At 46.7% G+C, this 17,157-nt stretch overlaps 3 protein-coding genes across 8 annotated transcripts in view; 2 read left to right on the top strand and 1 right to left on the bottom strand.

Annotated features, from left to right (window-relative positions):
* Positions 1-400: 400 nt before the first annotated feature.
* LOC148057490 (synaptonemal complex protein 2-like) lies at positions 401-1,921 on the bottom strand. The gene is made up of 4 exons (XM_087737268.1): positions 1,704-1,921; positions 1,342-1,407; positions 720-857; positions 401-634 (listed from the first exon to the last, which is right to left on the bottom strand). Exons 1-4 carry the CDS (start codon positions 1,710-1,712, stop codon positions 500-502), a joined length of 348 nt encoding a protein of 115 aa, XP_087593394.1. The 5' UTR covers positions 1,713-1,921; the 3' UTR covers positions 401-499.
* Positions 1,922-2,669: 748 nt separating this feature from the next.
* On the top strand, positions 2,670-10,484 carry GCM2 (GCM transcription factor 2). 4 transcript variants are annotated; one of them, XR_015699913.1, is made up of 6 exons: positions 2,670-3,117; positions 4,435-4,687; positions 5,082-5,194; positions 6,737-6,862; positions 7,057-8,078; positions 8,889-10,484. XR_015699913.1 is itself a non-coding variant. In XM_087737256.1 (5 exons), exons 1-5 carry the CDS (start codon positions 3,076-3,078, stop codon positions 7,936-7,938), a joined length of 1,389 nt encoding a protein of 462 aa, XP_087593382.1. In that variant the 5' UTR covers positions 2,670-3,075; the 3' UTR covers positions 7,939-10,484. The 4 variants fall into 4 exon arrangements, 3 of the variants coding, with proteins under 3 accessions (XP_087593382.1, XP_009473707.1, XP_087593388.1); XM_087737256.1 differs by having other exon boundaries at positions 4,462-4,687; positions 7,057-10,484; XM_009475432.2 differs by having other exon boundaries at positions 7,057-10,484.
* Positions 10,485-14,598: 4,114 nt separating this feature from the next.
* The window catches only part of MAK (male germ cell associated kinase), a 34,514-nt gene continuing 31,955 nt past the window's right edge, over positions 14,599-17,157 (top strand). For all 3 annotated transcript variants that reach the window (XM_087763244.1, XM_087763237.1, XM_087763230.1), the window contains exon 1: positions 14,599-14,687. The gene's annotated coding sequence lies outside the window, so the exon portion shown is untranslated. The remainder of the gene's footprint in view (positions 14,688-17,157) is intronic.

The following is a 17,157-nucleotide window of genomic DNA, read 5'->3' as shown; positions in this document are numbered from 1 at the left end:
TTTCTGCTACTGCAAGTATGACCAGCTGAAATCAGTATTGTGCCATTAGAAGATAAAATGCAATTCCAGATTAAATGCATCTGGTTTACTATGTATCTAAAAAGCAACCTTCATAAAGAGTAAGTCAGCTTTTAAAATTATAAAAGCACAAACTACTCATCAATTCTATTACTAAAACTGTATTTTGCTAGAGCACTTAACATGTATTTAGAAATTCTATATCATTTCATAGATGGGACTCATCAAAACTCATCTTCTCCTGCCATTGTCATCTTAAAAAAAACCCCACAAACCTGTTAAGTCAGGTGATAAGTGAAGCCATGAGGTTAGCTGCTGTACTGAAAGTAATGCAATGAAAATAAACTTTTTTTTTCCACTCAGCTCATGCAATATATTTTAAAAAAAAAATTGTTTCTGTGTGGCCTACAAGCCATCATCTAGTTCTCACTTCCTTGGAGCTCTTTTCCTGATGCAAGCAACTTTAAAACACATTAGTAACTTATATTATACTCATCTGTTCTATCAGTCCTTGCTCAATAAACAAACTCATCCCTTCTTGAAGATCACTTTTAAGGTAGAGCTGGATACATTTCAGCAGCAGCGAAACATTCTGGAATTCAGTCTTGTCCAGCTCCTACAGAAACAGCACGCCGCACTCGATTAGCCTGATGCTCGTAGAGCTGGGCATTAAAATGGTTAAGATCATTTATGGTACTCACCTTTCTCAGTGCTTTGTCTAGCTGGTTGAAGAGAGACTCACTGTATTTCTGGAGAGGCTCTATGTCTCTCTCCTGAAGCAGTTCGCTTATTTTCTGAAATCCCTTCCCCTTAAAAGCATCAGTGAGCAGTGATTCGAGCTGCAGAGGGAGGGGAAGCAAACAACTAGCGATTAAAAGAAGTGGGCATTCGAATCATCGCAGCACTGATTATGAGAAAATACTTGTAATGCTATTATAAAAGTTGTAGGCTTTTTGTTTATTTGTTTTTACTTCATTTGTTTCTCTACTGTCATTTTTACTGCTACATCTGAAGGTGAAACATCAGTCTTAATCTCCCAAAGAGACAGGATCTTTGAAACTGAGTAACCTTAAAGGACACCTAATAAGGAAATAAGCAACTCCTTTAGTGCACTCAATTTGTAATTCTTGCCATGTCCCGCAACTATTACAATCATTTCTTCCCACTTACTAAAGAAAAGATTAAGGGGTCTGCTGCACTTCCCACGTTACATTAGATTACTAAAAATTCTAGGACATGCCATATCCATTTAAGAATACACCTTTAAGTATACGTACAACTATTTGTAAGATAAAGCTAAGGATACATTTAAAAAATATTTACATAGTCTTCTCCTCTGGCTGCCACGTCGTCATTCACTTCTCTATTCCGTTCTTCACTTTTTTCATCCTTTAAAAAGAAAGGGAAAAATACAGGGGGAAAAACCCGCTTTTTCTGCCCCGAAGCTGCAGACCGTTTGCTCACCCTCTCTCTCCCCAAAGGCTGTTTTCCCTGCCTTATTTCCTAAGGAAAGTTTCAAAACCTCCCCACGCTTCCGAACCGGAGGTTTACCAAAGCCGCGACCCCGAGAAGCCGGAGCGGGGTCCCGCGGGTGCCCCTCGGGGCGGATCGCACCGTATCTACGTGTCCGTGTGTCCGTCCCCCGGCCCGGCAGCCAGTTCCCCGCCGCCGGGAGCGGCGCTTACCTGGGCCATGGCGCGGGGGGCTCCGGGCTGCGGCTCCGCGGCTGGGGGCGGCCGGGAGCCGGGAGGGGGGGACCGGGGAGGCGCTGGGACTCCTTCACCCCCTTCCCCACGGCCCTCGCACGACCGCAGACCAGCTACTGCTGGATAAACCCGCGTATGGGGCGGATGGGAGATGCTCGCCAGCGTTTGCCACGGCCCCAAGCGCTCTCCTTTCCTCAGGAAACCTGACCCTATCCACCGGCTCTGGTAGAGGGGAAAGGAAAAAAAAAAAGGGGGCGGGGGACACCCCATTTTGGCACTGAAAAGCCGCAGCTGTGGGGAGGGCGGCGGCTGGGCAGGGCCCCTCCGCACCCAGGTGATGGCGTTTGGCATCCGCCCCAGCAGCCGGGCGCGAAAGGGGAGCCCAGCGCCCCGGTTTTGTTTTGCAAAAGTAAAGGTCAGGAAATTTTTAGAGGGGACTGGAGGGAATGGAAGCGAATGCGAAAATCCGCTAGAACAGGTGAGATCGTTTAAAGGGTTATCGCAGTACCAGCCGTTCTGCGATTCAGTCTCGATCGTATTAGGCATACTCTTTCCTTTCTGAGAGCTAAAAGCAAACTTTTTTTTCCCCCCAAGAGCCCTATCAGCTATTTTTTCCTAAAAGAAGAAGGTAAAAAATGTTACTTATAACTTCCTAAGTTACATAATAATCAATATTATTACGTTAATTAAAGTTACACAACGATCAATAAGGTGGCGCTGTCTCTGGTTTTGTGTTTTAAACCTCGTGTCATAGAGCACAGAGTGAAGGAAAAACACGCTTAATAACACTTAATTCGTTTACACCTAAACCTAAATTAATATCACTTAGTTCGTTTACACCTAAACCTAAAGAGCAGGTGTATGCCTGCACTTAAGGAAGAGCAGGCTATTTATACAGCCCCTTTGACTCCCTCCAGGGGCTTTTCAAGCTGCGGGCAGCTCCAAACCACCCTCGAAATCAAACGTTAGGGGCATCCCGAGGGGCCAGAGCTGTGCCTGGAGGTGGGCACCCCTCGGGCCCGGCACCCCCCCGGTCCTAAACCCTCGGGAAGGAGCAGCAGAGCCCCGCTGCTGCCAGATCAGACTTCCAGACCCCGCTCAAATTTGCGGAGATCGCGGCCCCCGGTACTGGCGGGGATGGATTCAAGCGAGACCCGCCCTGGGCCGCCCCCCACCTCCGGGTAACCGCAGCGGGGGGCGGAGGGGGAGCAGCCCCTGCCCGCCCGGGGAGGGGGGGACACCGTGCCGCTGCCCCGCCTGCGGGGCCGGCCGGGAGCCCTCCGCCCCCCCTCCCGGGACGCCCCGACCGCATAAAAAAGCGGGATTCGCCACCCAGCCGCTGCCCCCCAGTATGAAGCTCACCTGGGACATCAACGACCCCAAGCTGCCGCAGGTACCGGGCAGGGCGGGGGGGTCGCGGTAGAGCACCCCCGGCGGGCGCTAACGCGGGGCCGGGCGGCTGGGGTGCCGGGGGAAAAGCCTCCTCTCGGAGCAAGGCTTCCATTTATGGCTTCCATTTATTTCTCCTGCGCCTTTTCAAATGGAATTACGCGGGTCTGGATGGGCTGCAGTAGTCCTTGCAAAATGAGTTGTAATAAAAATACGGATTTGATGCGCAGTATTGGCCAGCTGTGTATGAACTCCTAAAACAATCTTCAGCTCCACTGTTCAGCCAGTTTTCTTCTCTCTTGTTCCTCATTTACGGAAATGTCAAAAAGAAGCTTGGATTGACTATTTTCTACTAATATAGTTAAAGCCATCTAAGTATTGTCTGTTGATGTGACATCTTATTGCCAATGAGCATTCCATATTTTTTTTTCTAGTTGTGAGCTCCAGATACATTGTTAATTCACAGCTTTTTTCATCTTAGAGTTTATTTAATTTTACGGAGCCCATGCAATTACAGAATGGCTAAACACTGTAAATGCTGGTAGTTTACCCGCATTCACTGGGACTGTTCACCTGTGGTACCTATGTACATTAAACAAGTGTTGTAGGAGCTCTTTACTTGCACTGTATATACTTGGAGTTTAAAATCTTTGTCATTTTTTTCATTGTTCTGGTAATTCTGTTTCGGTAAGGAACTCCAGAAAGCCAGTGACACCCCAAATTGAAATGTTCTTTCTCCAAACTACTATATGTATATTGGAAGTGTAATTGCAAAGACAATTTTCTTTATGTTTATTTTTTGGTAGAAGCCTTATTCAACTTAGATGTGCTTTAAGAAACCATTCCTTAGCTAAAACTTCTAGTTTCCAGCCTGCAGGTGCACAGTCCCACAAGGAGAAGAACTTAACAGCCAGTACGAGCATGGTGGCTTCTGTCCTGTCTGGGCGCAGCAGTGACAGACCACTCGTTAAGTTCTGGTAATGAGGCTGACCTTTTATGGCTGGGTAACCCCACTGCAAAGAGGCATCTGTGACAACAAACCACGGTATTATGGATCATGATGCAAAAGAGGAAAGGATCCTGACTTTCTTTTGAAATGTGGAAGCTCAGACTGCCTTACCCCTTTTATAGAGCGTTTCTGAATAAGCTATTTTTTCAATATTTTTTTTTCTGCTGCTTGGGTGGTCATAGAAAAAGCCCTTTTTTCCCCCATTATGTATTTTGTAACAGGGCAAAACCATCAGGTTGCGATATCCTGCTAATATTCTCTTGCTCTTCTCCTTGCTGCCTCGCTTTCTCAACCCCGCTTGCCCCGCCGCAGGAGCCCAAGCACTTTGATGCCTTCCAGGAATGGCCCGACGGCTACGTCCGCTTCATCTACTCCAGCGAGGAGAAGAACGCGCAGAGACACCTCAGCGGCTGGGCCATGCGCAACACCAACAACCACAACTGCCAGATCCTCAAGAAGTCCTGCCTGGGGGTGGTGGTGTGCGCCCGCAGCTGCGCGCTGCCCGGCGGAGCCAGGCTGCAGCTGCGCCCTGCCATATGCGACAAGGCTCGGCAGAAGCAGCAAAGTGAGGGGTGCCCGGGGGAGAGCTGGGATGTCCAAGGGACCCCGTTTCTTTCAGCTGGGCTTGATTTCTAAACTGGGCTTGCCCTCACTTGCATGCAGGCTATAAGGTGTAATTGCAAAGAGCGTCATGAATATATTTAGTTCCAAATTTTGTCAACTTCTGCCTGTAAATACTTAGGGGGAAACGGGTCTCCAATCCTTTAACTCATTAGCATTTATATCAAGTATGCAGCTTTAGTCCAGTTATGCCTGGGAGTCTATGTTGTGTTTCCTTGAACACCATATTTTAATCTGAATTTCATTCAAGGCTGATCATATCGCTCTTGAGCTCTGTTTATTCTCAGACAACACCCTCGCCTTTAACCAGTGTCTTCAGTCTTTGTCTCTATTCACAGAGAAAGCCTGCCCGAACTGTAACTCAGCCCTTGAGCTGATTCCTTGCCGAGGACACAGCGGCTATCCAGTCACGAACTTCTGGAGGCTTGATGGCAAAGCAATATTTTTCCAGGTAAAAAGCACCCATACACACGTGCGCACACAAACGCACAAAAACTATATCTAGACACAAAAAATGTATCTATACGCATATATAGAGAGATTTCTTTCCCCCTCCCCTTTTTTCTTCCTTTTTTTTTTTTTTGTGTATTGCTGAGCACAGTGGAATTATGGTCCATGACTGAATTGCACTGTAGTACAAACATGGTAAGAACAAATAAAACAATAACACTTGGGTGTCTTTTTAAAAGCATGACTTGAGGGTTGACTATATTCAATTTCAACTGTAACATCATTATAGATGTCTAAAATTCTCCCGTTTACAGTCACATGAATATGAACACAAAGGTTGTCCTGCACCCTGGCATGTCTGACAACTGAATCTCACCAAGGACCTAATATTTATTCCCTATTAAATAAATGGGCAAGGGAAAGCCTTACTTAAATTGCACAAGTTGAAATGTGAAAATTCTACTTCATGTGAAAATAATATTTGAATTTTAAGAGAATTTAAAAACTTGGCAGAAAAAAGGGAAATTTAGAAAGCTAAAATTTGAAATTTCATGTTGATTTGTTCTCTTTTAGCAACATTAGGACAAAAAATTAACAAAAAGCTTCTGTTCTATGAGATTACATTCTCTGCTGGATGGTTTTGTCTTTTTTTTTCCCTGACCCACACTGCAGTGAATTCTGTTTTCCAGTCAGTAAATGGAAGCAAACTGGCCGCATTCCCAAATTCTCACCTGTTGTGTTTTTTTATTATTAGCAGTATTATTATTATTCAGCTATTCTGTTACAGACATGCAAAAACTGAAGGTTTTTACCATCAAAATAGTCGATAAATCCTCACTTAGAAGTTAATTTCTACTTGAGAAAGGACAGCATTTTTAAAAGCAATTTTAAGTTTCCGACTTTGTATTAGGGACTACATGGAGGTCCATTCAGGGAAATGTAATGTGTAAGGACATGTAGAATGTATTGGTTTATTATATATCAGTATAGTTTTGGATACATAGATTTGCATGTCCACAGATGTTTCAATAGCAGAGCATCTTTGGATGGCTTTCCAGGGTATACTTTTCAGTCCTCTTCAAGGTGTTTGCTGTTTTCAGAGCAGAGAATATTTGTCATCTGGTGGCATGAAACATCTTTAAAGTCTATTTATGCTGGATTAGTGATGGCTGTTATAAAGCAGAACTGAGATCCTGGACTGAAGAAGATCAACCAAACTATATTTATAATCTTCCCCCCCTTGATTCTAATCAGCTACTCCTGAATGTCACAAACATAGGTAACACCTTTGCTCCTTCATCATCCAGGCTTGCAGCTCTGCAGTCCTCACTGACTCACTTTTTTTTTCTTCTAGCTACCTGCAAATCATGATTTATTTTATTTATTTTTAAATTCAATCCCTCCTTGTTGTTTAGTTTCTCCTCCCTGTTCTCTTCTGCCAAACCACAGACCATGCTGTGTCTACCTCTCATTCTACTATTGCATTTTCTCTTCTCTTGTCCCCTTCCAGTTCACATCTAATTCTTTGTGAAACCTAATTTAGGCTAAAGGAGTCCATGACCACCCCAGGCCAGAGAGCAAATTGGAGGCAGAGGCAAGACGAAGTGCAATTAAGAAGCAAATGTCCTTTTCTCACCATGCCCAGAAAAAGAGACCTCTAAACTCAGAGGTAAGTCAAGATTTTTTTTTTTTATTCAATTAAAAAGGTGTCATAAGCATGTATTAGGGATTCCAGGGCAAAACAAAGCTTTACACCATGCTACATCTGTTCATTTGGGGCTGAAATGAGCAAGCGTTGAGACGTATATGTGTGTGGGGGCAATATTGATTCCCAAATCTCAAAGATCTACTTGTCCTTGTCAGGCAGGAAGGTACCATGACAGCGGCGGTTACACCAATAACCTACAGAATCTGCCCTGCATGGATGGCCCAGAGAGGGCTGGTATCCTCACAGACACCAATTTTTCGATTCCAGCCCAGTCTTACCCTTCGATGCAAAATGCTGACCTCTACAAAGCATCTTATGACTCAGCCGGTTTCCAAGAGGACCAGCTATCGCCATACCCAAAGTGCCCAAATCCAAGGATCTACGTGCCCAGGCCATGCAGCTATGAGTTTGGAGTCCCTACCTTTATAAGCTCCAGCCCTTACCCAGCATTTTACAAAGATCTGACAAGTCCTGCCATCGATGCTGACCCCCTCGGTTTGAATGGGTCTCACTACAACGCTGTGACTGCCCATGATAAGAGCTTCGATAGCTCTGGCAGACATTACGGACTGAAACCAACTTGGGGGAAAAGCAGCAGCGGAGACCGGAGTGACTATGGACAGATGCAAACAAGTGCTAACCACCCTTACTATGGTGGGGACTACCCCTGCAGGTATGGTCCCGGCCCCTCTCCCATAGCCCCGCCATTGCAAACAGTCATCACAACCACCACCAAGGTGTCCTACCAGGCCTACAAGCCATCCACACTGAAATACAGCAACAACCTCTGCGATACAAAAAATCTTCAGAGCTATACCCACGTGGGAGAAAACGTCTCAGGTGCTATCTATTCAGGGATGAAGATTCAGGAAGACTTTGGGATGATAAAGTCAGCTTTGCTCTACCAGCATGACCCAGTCCCTACAAAGTCCGAACCAGCTGAGAGCCTGGAGACCTATCGGTATGGGCCACCGCTGGGGAACAGCTATGCTGAGCATGAAGGACAGACCTTAAGGTTTGAGAGTGCTGAATATTGACTAAATGTTGCCTAAATGGAAAAATATATCCTCATGCTGACTGTGTGCATGCTAAGCCCACTGGTTTGGGATTTGAGGAGCAGTGAGGAAGCAGTACATCACAACAGCTTATCCCCCAAAAGTCCCTTTCTGGCTCTGTGGTGAGTGAAGCATATTTCGCACAAAATTTCAAACCAGCCCCACCTAATCTCTAAAATGGCACAAGGAGCTGAGCCCAAATGTGCCTGGGGGAAGGCAGCGTTGGAGGCATGGCACCTCTGGAAGTCAACAGCCCCCTCTGATGGGGGATGCAATCCACTTGTTGCCACAACTCCTGCCAGCTGCCTCCAGCTTTGAGAGAAAACGTTCCATATGTAAAAAAGAAAATGCTTACCAGGTAATGGAAAAAAAGGTGAAGGAAGGTGGCTATAGGTCATAGTCAACTGAAAGAAATGACGGAAAATGAAAGAAATAAAAGAAAGCAAGACAATTTGCCGAATAAGTTTCTCTGAAATGAGAAATTAAAAACCTACACGCTAACTCCCTGTTGCTTTTTGATCCCTTGCATCAAGCGTACAGACTGTCCAGCCTTCCTAGGCCAAAGGGAAAGCCTAGGCATAGCCCCACCACCACTGGCAACCGACCCCCTGCAATACTTGACCTGGAGGCAAGAAGGCTCAGGTCACCCCCACCAAGCACGCCCAGCATCGTGTGGGTGTCAGGGTTGCATATATGGTCCTGAAAACCATTTGCAGTGAAACTGCTCTTTGTCTAAAGGGGTTTGGCAAGCTGGTCAGACCAATACTGTGCAGGTTATTACTGCAGAAACTCGTTTTACCCACGAATACGACTCCATCCTGTCTAAAAATGCAACATCCTAGCTGCTTAGCGGTACAGGTCAGCATTGAATGCATCTTCCCTGGTTGCCTTTCTGCACTGCATTTTCATTAGATCTTTCTCCTTCCTCCAAGGGACTTCCAGTCATTTTTCTCTCTGCAATCATAACTCCCCATGACGGCGCCATTCTCCTGGAAATGAAGCAACCAACAAACTGAGAGGTGAGGAAACAAAATGTCCAGACACCCTGAGTTAAACAAAGAAAACGTGAGGACTTGCATCCTCAGATTCTTAGCTAATTGAACTAATTCTCCAGTGGGTCAGGAAGAGAAAGAAATGGAAGAGTACTGCTGACTTAAAACTTAGCAGTTTTAAGTACTTAGGTACTTTGAAAGCTGCCTAGTTATTGGGGAATGGAACCTGTACCCAAACCATGGGCGCTGATCAAGGGAGCTATGTAGACACGGGGGATTGGGCAGGATGACAGAATTTCTTATTATTAAGTTACCAAGTACCTTTAACATTTTGGAAAATCTGGGGTTTGTATGTTTTTGCTATGCTTTGAGTAACAATAAGCTACTGTACCCTTTCAATGAAATCGTGGTTAAAAACAAAGCACCACATAAAGGAACATGAGCAGCTGGCTACTTGGCTTTGACATACAGAACCTTGTAATGCTATCATCAAACCACTAAACAAATCTTACTTGCAAAGCATGGTGTACAAATACGCAAGTTTTTACAATCTTTATTTCTGGTGTAGTTTATTTTCTTTCTTTTTTAATTTTATGAAAACATTGTATGCACTTGGATATGTGAAATTGAGCCCCACAGGAATTTAGCTAATAGTATCCTGTTTCAGCAATGGAGTGTTCAGCATTTTAAAAATTCAAGCCATGTGAAGCTGGAATTTACAAAAAGATTAAATGCATTCATCTGCAGCAAGCTTACCTTGTCTTTTAGGGTGTTTGCTGTATACCTCACTTGGCTCTTGTTAAACTCTGGCAATTCTTCTACCAGGTGTTCTAAATTACTGACAAGAACCAATTCAGGTGAGGAACATCAGTGATAATTAGCCCATATACCAACCTTAAAAAAAAAAAAAAAAAGCTACCACCCAGAAAGACTGATGCAAAGTTTTAGAGTTTAGGAATATATGACAATATGGACATTTACAGAACTGAGATTTCTCATCTGTACTCCAGATCATATTGAGACATTTGGCATGCTGAATAAAAATTAAGATTTACAGCCTTCTAAGTTTAAAAGAAAAAGAAACATATTGGAGGGGAATAAGGCCAAACTAAATGACTAAAAGATCTGGAAAGATTCACAGCAGATGCAAAAGTCAATGAAAATTTTAAAGCTGTAAGTTGCTCCATTTTATATAGATTTTATAGGAGTTAGACAACCACAACTCACGCTTCAGAGGCATTAAAACATTAAGATGAGCTGTGGGGGGGGTTGTGCTGTAAATGTTACTGTTATAAAACTTGTCATTGTAGCTGTATGCTTAAATCATTATGCTATGCTCTTAAACACAGCCTTTTAAGCAGAACTTTGTGCATCAGTAAAGAAAATGCAGCTAATTGTGTTAAGATGCTACTTTTTGGGTGTGGACTTAATTTTAATAAACATGACAAGTGTTTAAGCACAGTAAAAAGCTATAGTAGCGGTTACCTTGCCACATCATCTGTAGCACTAGAACAAATAAAACCATTCTAAAGGTTATTGTAGTCTTTCTTCGCTTTGCTCCCTTCCACGCACAAGTGTCTGGGACGAGGTATCCGCACGTTACCTTTTTCAGATAAAAGACCAGATGGATAAAGTCTAGTGCTGTACATAGTTTTCTCTCCAAAATATATAACTGTAAAGGCAATGCGAGCTTCTGTAACAAAAAAAAGATGAAATTGAAAGCCTCCTTGTTGGTTTATATAGCCGCAAGATTGAATTTAAAAGCATGTTTCTCAAGCAAAGCAGCATACTGAAGAAAGATTCGGTCCCTGAGTAAGGAGCTTCTCTTCCATTAATGATCCCCTTCAAGCGCGGTTTCTGGTCCTGCCTCGAGCACATGAGAGGAGCCCCTCGCCAGCCCGCATCCTGCGCTGCGGCAGACGTCTTCATCTAACAAATTCCAGTTGTTATGGCAAAGTCACAGAGGGAGGGGGGGGAAAGGCGCTTTCAAACCTCAGCCACCTGTGGCTCCGGCTTCATATGGACTACAAGGGCCCTACTGAGGTAAAGTACCACCTGTCCCCATGCCGAGGCTGCCTTTTGTACCAAAACAGCAGCCTCTTAATGGCAAAGTTTAAAAGCCCAGGTGTTGAATGGATGCCTCCCGGAGACAAGAGGCCATGTGACGATGTTTTTCAACTGCGTACCCACCAAACACAACCGCGTGTCACACATCTGACGGGTGCAACTGCACGCGGGCATCATTTCGTGATCCCGTCTCCTCCTGCTGGGAGGACAGAGCCTGGCACGCTGTCTCGCTCCGCGGCCACCTGCGTCCACCCAGTCCTGCCAAAGACCTCCGGCGTGAGTCTGAGCAATTCGCTTAGCCCTTGCTCCTCTTCTGAAAGCAGGTTACCTCTGGGCTTTTCAAATACGTTAAATGCTACCAACAAGGCATGCAGAAACTTGGCTGTTTTGGGCTTACTGGGCTTGAGGTAGTTGATCTCCTCGTTTTGGGGTACAGACTAGCATCTGTAAGACAGAGGCAAGCTTTCCTCTAAGCTCTATGGGTGGAAACCAGAGCTAGTCTACAGACACTGACGATGCAAGAGAGCACAATATGATTTCTGAGACTGTTGGTTGTTTTTTTTCTGGGAGTTTTCTGGGATTCTTTCTGGATTTCTAGGGGTTTTCTTTGTGTCTTTTTGAGGGAAGCTATCTAACACAACCGAGCTGCTCCCATTCACAAAAGTGGATCATGCTTCTTGAGAGACACCATTTAGCAGGATGCACAATGTATTTCTAGAGATGCAGGAGGTCTTCTGAAGAGCTGGATTACACATTTAGGAAAGTTCGTGTCATTCCCACCCTTATCAGTAGCAGTTACATGCAGATAAAAAGGGCAGAACAGGGACCTTTAATGTTGGAATAGTTCCTCCCAGCACGCAGAGTGAAAAGTTAGTCCAGGCCTGTTAAAACCCCTCTGCCTGAGCAGTAATGAGGCCAGTGTAGGGTGGTGTCCCACGTCTGGATAACAGTCTTTGGTCTTCTAGCTGCGTAAAGTAAGTATCTGCCTGTCACTCAGGAGCAAAGGGAGGGTGAACCAGTTACTTTTTTTTTTAGCGCTGCAGTTGGGATCGTGAAAACAGAGAGTGCAGTTCAACACGACGCCTCCGTGGGCTCGCAAGAGTCCGTGTGCAACACAAGGATCGGTGGGATGATACAGGTGCGAATAAGAGTCACACAGCAACGTCGCTTGTTTGGCTCAAACTCATTCAAACAAACAGAAACCAAATGAAGTTTACACAAGCCCTACTAGGTTCAACGTGCACGCTGTCACTTGTGATGGCGTTTGGGAGAAGCCGGTGTCTGGTACTTAGGCTGGCATTTGAGAAAAGCATCGACACCTTTAAGGACCACAACCAAAGAGGGTTCTTTCAACAGAAAATTAGCAGTGGGTCCGCTCGTGGTGGTGTGTAAAACGAGCAGGGAAGCAGGTGCACGAGGATGTTCTTGCAGGCCCTTTCGCGAGGCTGACAAACATCGCTGCAGCTCCTGGGTCTCCCTGTTCCAGCCTGTTGCCTTTCCTTTGGTTTCCTGGTTCATAGCAAAAGCACAGCACGGCACCTCTCCCGTGTCTTTGTGACAAAATGAAGTGTTAAGTGACTGGGTTGCAGTGCTTGTCCTGCAACTCGGCACCATGTTGCAGTTTGGCTTAAACCCTGGCGAGTTCTGTCTACAGCCTTTCTGTCTTCACGCCTGTGAAATGTCGGGGAGTGTCACAGAAAGTACCAACAATTGACAGACGCAAGGTCCCAGTAACAGAATTCAGACTGAAGTGCTGCACCTGTGCAAAAATAATATTGAAACTATTTAAACATCAGATCCATTGCTTGTGCCAGATCTCTTATAAGTGGCTGTAATTAGACTAGAAATGCCCCAGAAGCAACCTAGAGCGGTGTTCTAGGGAATTCCCAGGTAAGAGCATGAAAGCAGCTGTAGCTTCCTTCCCTTCCACGGTCTGATCTCTTTGGAGAAGGGGTTAGAGTTTCAGAAAGCAGCCTTACAGGCCACGTAACGCTCAGGCTCACAAGCACAGCAAGATCCCAGGAAACCCCACGTTAGCCCCACGGCCCTGCAGGGGAAGGTAGCCGGAGGGATCGCTGTGGGAATTGGGTGGGAGCACCAGAGGAGGAGGAGGGAGCCCGTCACAGGGAAAGGACAGCCACGGGACAAGGCTAAGCTGAAGAGACAGAAAGGAAAGGACACAGGGGCAGGGAGGGGACATCACATGGCAACTGCTGCACCGTTTCCACTGAGGGTGGAGAGGTACTTCCACGCATGCAATGAATACGTGTAATAGCGCTCAAACACGTCCTTACTGGTGAGCGCATGATTAAATGCTTTGCTACGTAGGATCAACTCCTGTTGAATCTCTGCCTGAATTCCGCCGGCGTGGGTGATGCCGCCTTCTCCCTTCTCACTTCCAAGTCTCACCTTTGAACTTCATTTTACCCGGGAGGCACCTCTGATGTTTTATTTCAGCAAAGGAAACGGGCATATTCTGTTTCAGAAAATATAATGTTGTTTTCTTGCACATTCATTTCAGCAAATGATGTGTGAGCGGCCGAATCCTTTGGATTCCAGAAAACCGATTCCCATAGCCCCGCGTTCCACCCAGTTGACTTGAGGTAGAAGCGATTAATCTGTCAACGATGCTTAAACCATCACAAAGTTACCACAGCAGTTAATGAGGAATGGGGGGGGGGGAAAAAAAAACCAAAAGGTATAATTAAGACAGCTTACCGTTTTTGCTCACCAAGCCCGAGCTGCCAGCTTGCTGAAGCAGACAGGAACCTGAATTTCTAAAACAATTTTCTGCCTTTCCCTCCACGGGTGCCACTAGCAGTTATTGTGTTGAAAAGATCTCAAAAACATTACAAAATAGGAAGTTCAAACTAATGTTGAGAATCAAAGCTTAAAATGAGACTTCACCGCCAAAATGACTGACTCGGACACTAAATATGCAATTTTTATTAACCATGCCTTCTGCACAGACTGGAGAAATGCGGGTTACAAAGAGAAGAAACTTCATGATTATTTTTATAATAGAAATAGATATATTTCAGAATACATATAGCATTGAAAGTTCCCCCCCCCCCATCAATATTAGCAACGTGCGTTTTAGTAAACTGCTTACAATTAATAATAAAAGGAAAACGCTAGGGGAAAAAAGAACTTTTGACGTCACTGCAGCTACGAACATTACAGATAGGCGAATCCTAAGCACGCGGCGGCTTAGCCGGCGGCTTTATTTAGCATATAATTATCATTACCGCTAGCGACGGTGACAGCAAAGACACTCTCAAGACGACCTCGTGTGTTATGGTGCCACCGTCAGGAGGCGCGCCACGCGGCTGCCGCCCGCGGGCACGGGTCCCGCCTTCTTCCCGCCGGGGGCTGCCCCGCCACCGCCCCCCGCACCGGTACTCGCTCGCCGCTCCCCGCCGCCCTCCCGAACACCGTCCGCGCACCCGAGCGCCGCCGCCGCCGCCGCCGCCGCCGCGCGTCCGCACGCACGCGCACCCCGGTGCCCGCCTGCTGCGCCACGTGACCACGGCGAGAGGGGGCGGGGCCAGCCGCCGGCCCCTCCCGCCCCGCGCCGTCGCCCCGGCGACGAGGCAGAGCGGCCCGGCGGCGTGAGGCGGCGGCGGCGGCGGCGGCGGCCGCCGCCCGGCTGGTACCGCCCGCAGCGCCGCAGTGAGTGGGCGGCCGCGCTCGGTGGCGGTGGGGAAGGAAGGGAAGGGGGCGGTGGGCGTCCTGAGCGGGTGTCCGTTCGTGGTCGCGTCCCGCCCGTCCGGGGCCGGGCCGTTTGGGGCGGCCCCAGGGTGCCAGCGGGACGAAGGAGGTGGTGGTTTAGGCTGGAGCGGGAGCAGCCCGGGGCCCGCCGTCTGTCCCCGAACGGGATGGCCTCTCCCAGCCCCCGGGCTGGGCTGCGATGGGCCGGGCCACCGGTGGCCTTTCCTCCGTGCGTGAGGAGCTGGCCCGCTCCGCTCCGCGGTGCGGGGCGCAGGAGCGAAAGCTCCGCTGGGATCGGAGGCGCAGCGTGTGGAGGCAGGGATCCTGCCTGCTCTGGCTCCGCTGAGAGGTCCGGGCCTCGACAGCCTGACACGTTCAGAGTTAATGAGAGGAGGTGAATTTTTATTCATGAGAACCAGGGTGAAGCTTCCAGGCCAGGCGGGCTTGGGCTTCACAGCCTGAGTAAGTGCGGGGAGAGCTGCGCTCCCCTTCCCACCGTCGGCATGTATGCAGGGAGGCACCTGCACGCTCTTGGGAGATAACGGGACGTCATCAGGTAAAACCAAAACTGGCACGGAAATGGGCGTTTATTGAAACTTACAGTGGCGCAGAGATGTTAAAAGATGAGCAGTCTGCCCTCCCTGCGCTCTGGACGCCGCCCAAGGCTGGAGACTTGAAAGTCCGGCAGCAGGTCTGACTGAAACCATTACTGCCCTGAAACTGGCTGTACCGCTCACTGCGTTGTGGGAAGAGGTTTCACGGCGGTGGGAAGAGGTAACCTTGCTGGCACGGGGCGGCAGCGTCCAGGCAGGTCGCTGCTGAAACATCCTGAAAAAGCTGGTGCGGATCATTTTGGTTTGAAACCAAAGCTGGTTTGGAACAAAACAAGGGAAAATATTTCTAGCAAACTGGAGTTCTTGCTTTTTGATATGCCCCGTCCTGAATGCCCAATACAAATAAGTGAAACAACATATTAGATTTCTGAAGAGACTTTTTTAAAAAATTTATTTAAGGCGGTATATTTAAGAGAACAAATATTTATTGTCAATGTTATTAACTTCTAGCTTGGAGCTGAGCAGTCATGCATTTAAGTAACTGGTGGTCTTCGATTAGCGCAATGGATTTGTAGTTAATCTCCAGAACTGGATTCACCTGTCATGGGACCTGATTACTGTCAGCTTTAGTAATATACAGTCACTGCAAAGAAGGTTCCTGTAGCAACAATTGGTTTGTGGTTGTTCTTCTTTTTTAACTTTTAAAATTTGTATCGGCATACCTTCTGTACTGTGCAATACTGCCAGTTTTGATCGTTGAGAGTAGTACCGTGCTCTGTGAACGGTTTTGGTGATTTCAGCATTTACTCTAAACAGGTTGGTGAAATTGGGTTGTCAGTGTTTTGCTTATCTGTGTGGGAGGTCTTTATTGGGTTGTATATCCTAGTTTGTATTTAATTTGACAGTAGCCTGTTTAGCATGCAAATGTAAAACTTTTGGTAATGTGTAATACCTGTACAGCAGAAATGCAGATGATTTGCTGTTATTCATTACATTTTGAAATGTAATTCAGACATCTAAAATAATTTGAAGTTGTTGCTAGTGCTTAAAATAAAACACCAGTAACATAGTAAAAGTTAAAATTTGCATAAATTATTTAGTACTTGTTCAGGTTCTCTAAATTTATACAAATTATTAGATTCTTTCAAGCTATTGTAATTTGTCCTCTATTTGTCCCCTGCTATAATCCTTCCTTAATCGTGTGTGATGAGATAATGGGCAGTAAGTCATTAAGAGTAGAAAACAAGCTGTTGTTTACAGTAGGATTTCTCTTTTCAGTTTGGTACCTATGATGACAATTTTACATTTTAGAGCTTCATATCACTGAGGAAATAATACCATATTAGCTTTAGGTTGGGAAAGGCCACTTCAGAGGCTTGCGTTAACCAGAAAAGCTAGACTGAGCCCTTGCTTTTCCCCAGGTTGGTGCTGCACATGGCTTGGATAAGTTCACTCTGCACTGGGTTAAAAACTGGCTGGACGGCTGAGCCCAGAGAGCGGTGGTGAATGGAGTCAAATCCAGTTGGTGGCTGGTCATGAGTGGTGTTCCCCAGAGCTCAGTGCTGGGGTCGGTCCTGTTCAATATCTTCATTGATGATCTGGACGAGGGCATCGAGTGCACCCTCACTAAGTTTGCAGATAACACCAAGCTGGGTGGAAGTGTCGATCTGCTGGAGGGTAGGAACGCCCTACAGAGGGACCTGGACAGGCTGGGTCAATGAGCTGAGGCCAGCTGTATGAGGTTCAACAAGGCCTGAGCCTTGCCAGGTCCTGCACTTGGGTCACAACAACCCATGCAACACCACAGGCTTGGGGAGGAGTGGCTGGAGAGCTGCCCAGCTGAAAAGGACCTAGGGGTGTTGGTTGACAGCCGCCTG

The sequence above is a fragment of the Nipponia nippon genome, unplaced genomic scaffold (genome assembly GCF_047370975.1).
Source record: "Nipponia nippon isolate SJK-2023a ecotype South Korea unplaced genomic scaffold, ASM4737097v1 scaffold_1, whole genome shotgun sequence".
NCBI lineage: Eukaryota > Metazoa > Chordata > Aves > Pelecaniformes > Threskiornithidae > Nipponia > Nipponia nippon.
The sequence above is the reverse complement of the archived record's forward strand: the minus strand, read 5'-3'. Positions and strand labels throughout refer to the sequence as shown.

Excerpts from the sequence above, each read along its gene's own strand:
- LOC148057490 (XM_087737268.1), bottom strand. Across the intron at positions 858-1,341 it reads CAGCCAGAGGAGAAGACTAT|CTCGAATCACTGCTCACTGA; the intron begins GTAAATATTTTT and ends CTCCCTCTGCAG. Across the intron at positions 635-719 it reads TAGACAAAGCACTGAGAAAG|GAGCTGGACAAGACTGAATT; the intron begins GTGAGTACCATA and ends CTGTTTCTGTAG.
- GCM2 (XM_009475432.2), top strand. The coding sequence starts at position 3,076 with ATGAAGCTCACCTGGGACATCAACGACCCCAAGCTGCCGCAG. Across the intron at positions 4,688-5,081 it reads GGCTCGGCAGAAGCAGCAAA|AGAAAGCCTGCCCGAACTGT; the intron begins GTGAGGGGTGCC and ends CTCTATTCACAG. Across the intron at positions 5,195-6,736 it reads GCAAAGCAATATTTTTCCAG|GCTAAAGGAGTCCATGACCA; the intron begins GTAAAAAGCACC and ends AACCTAATTTAG.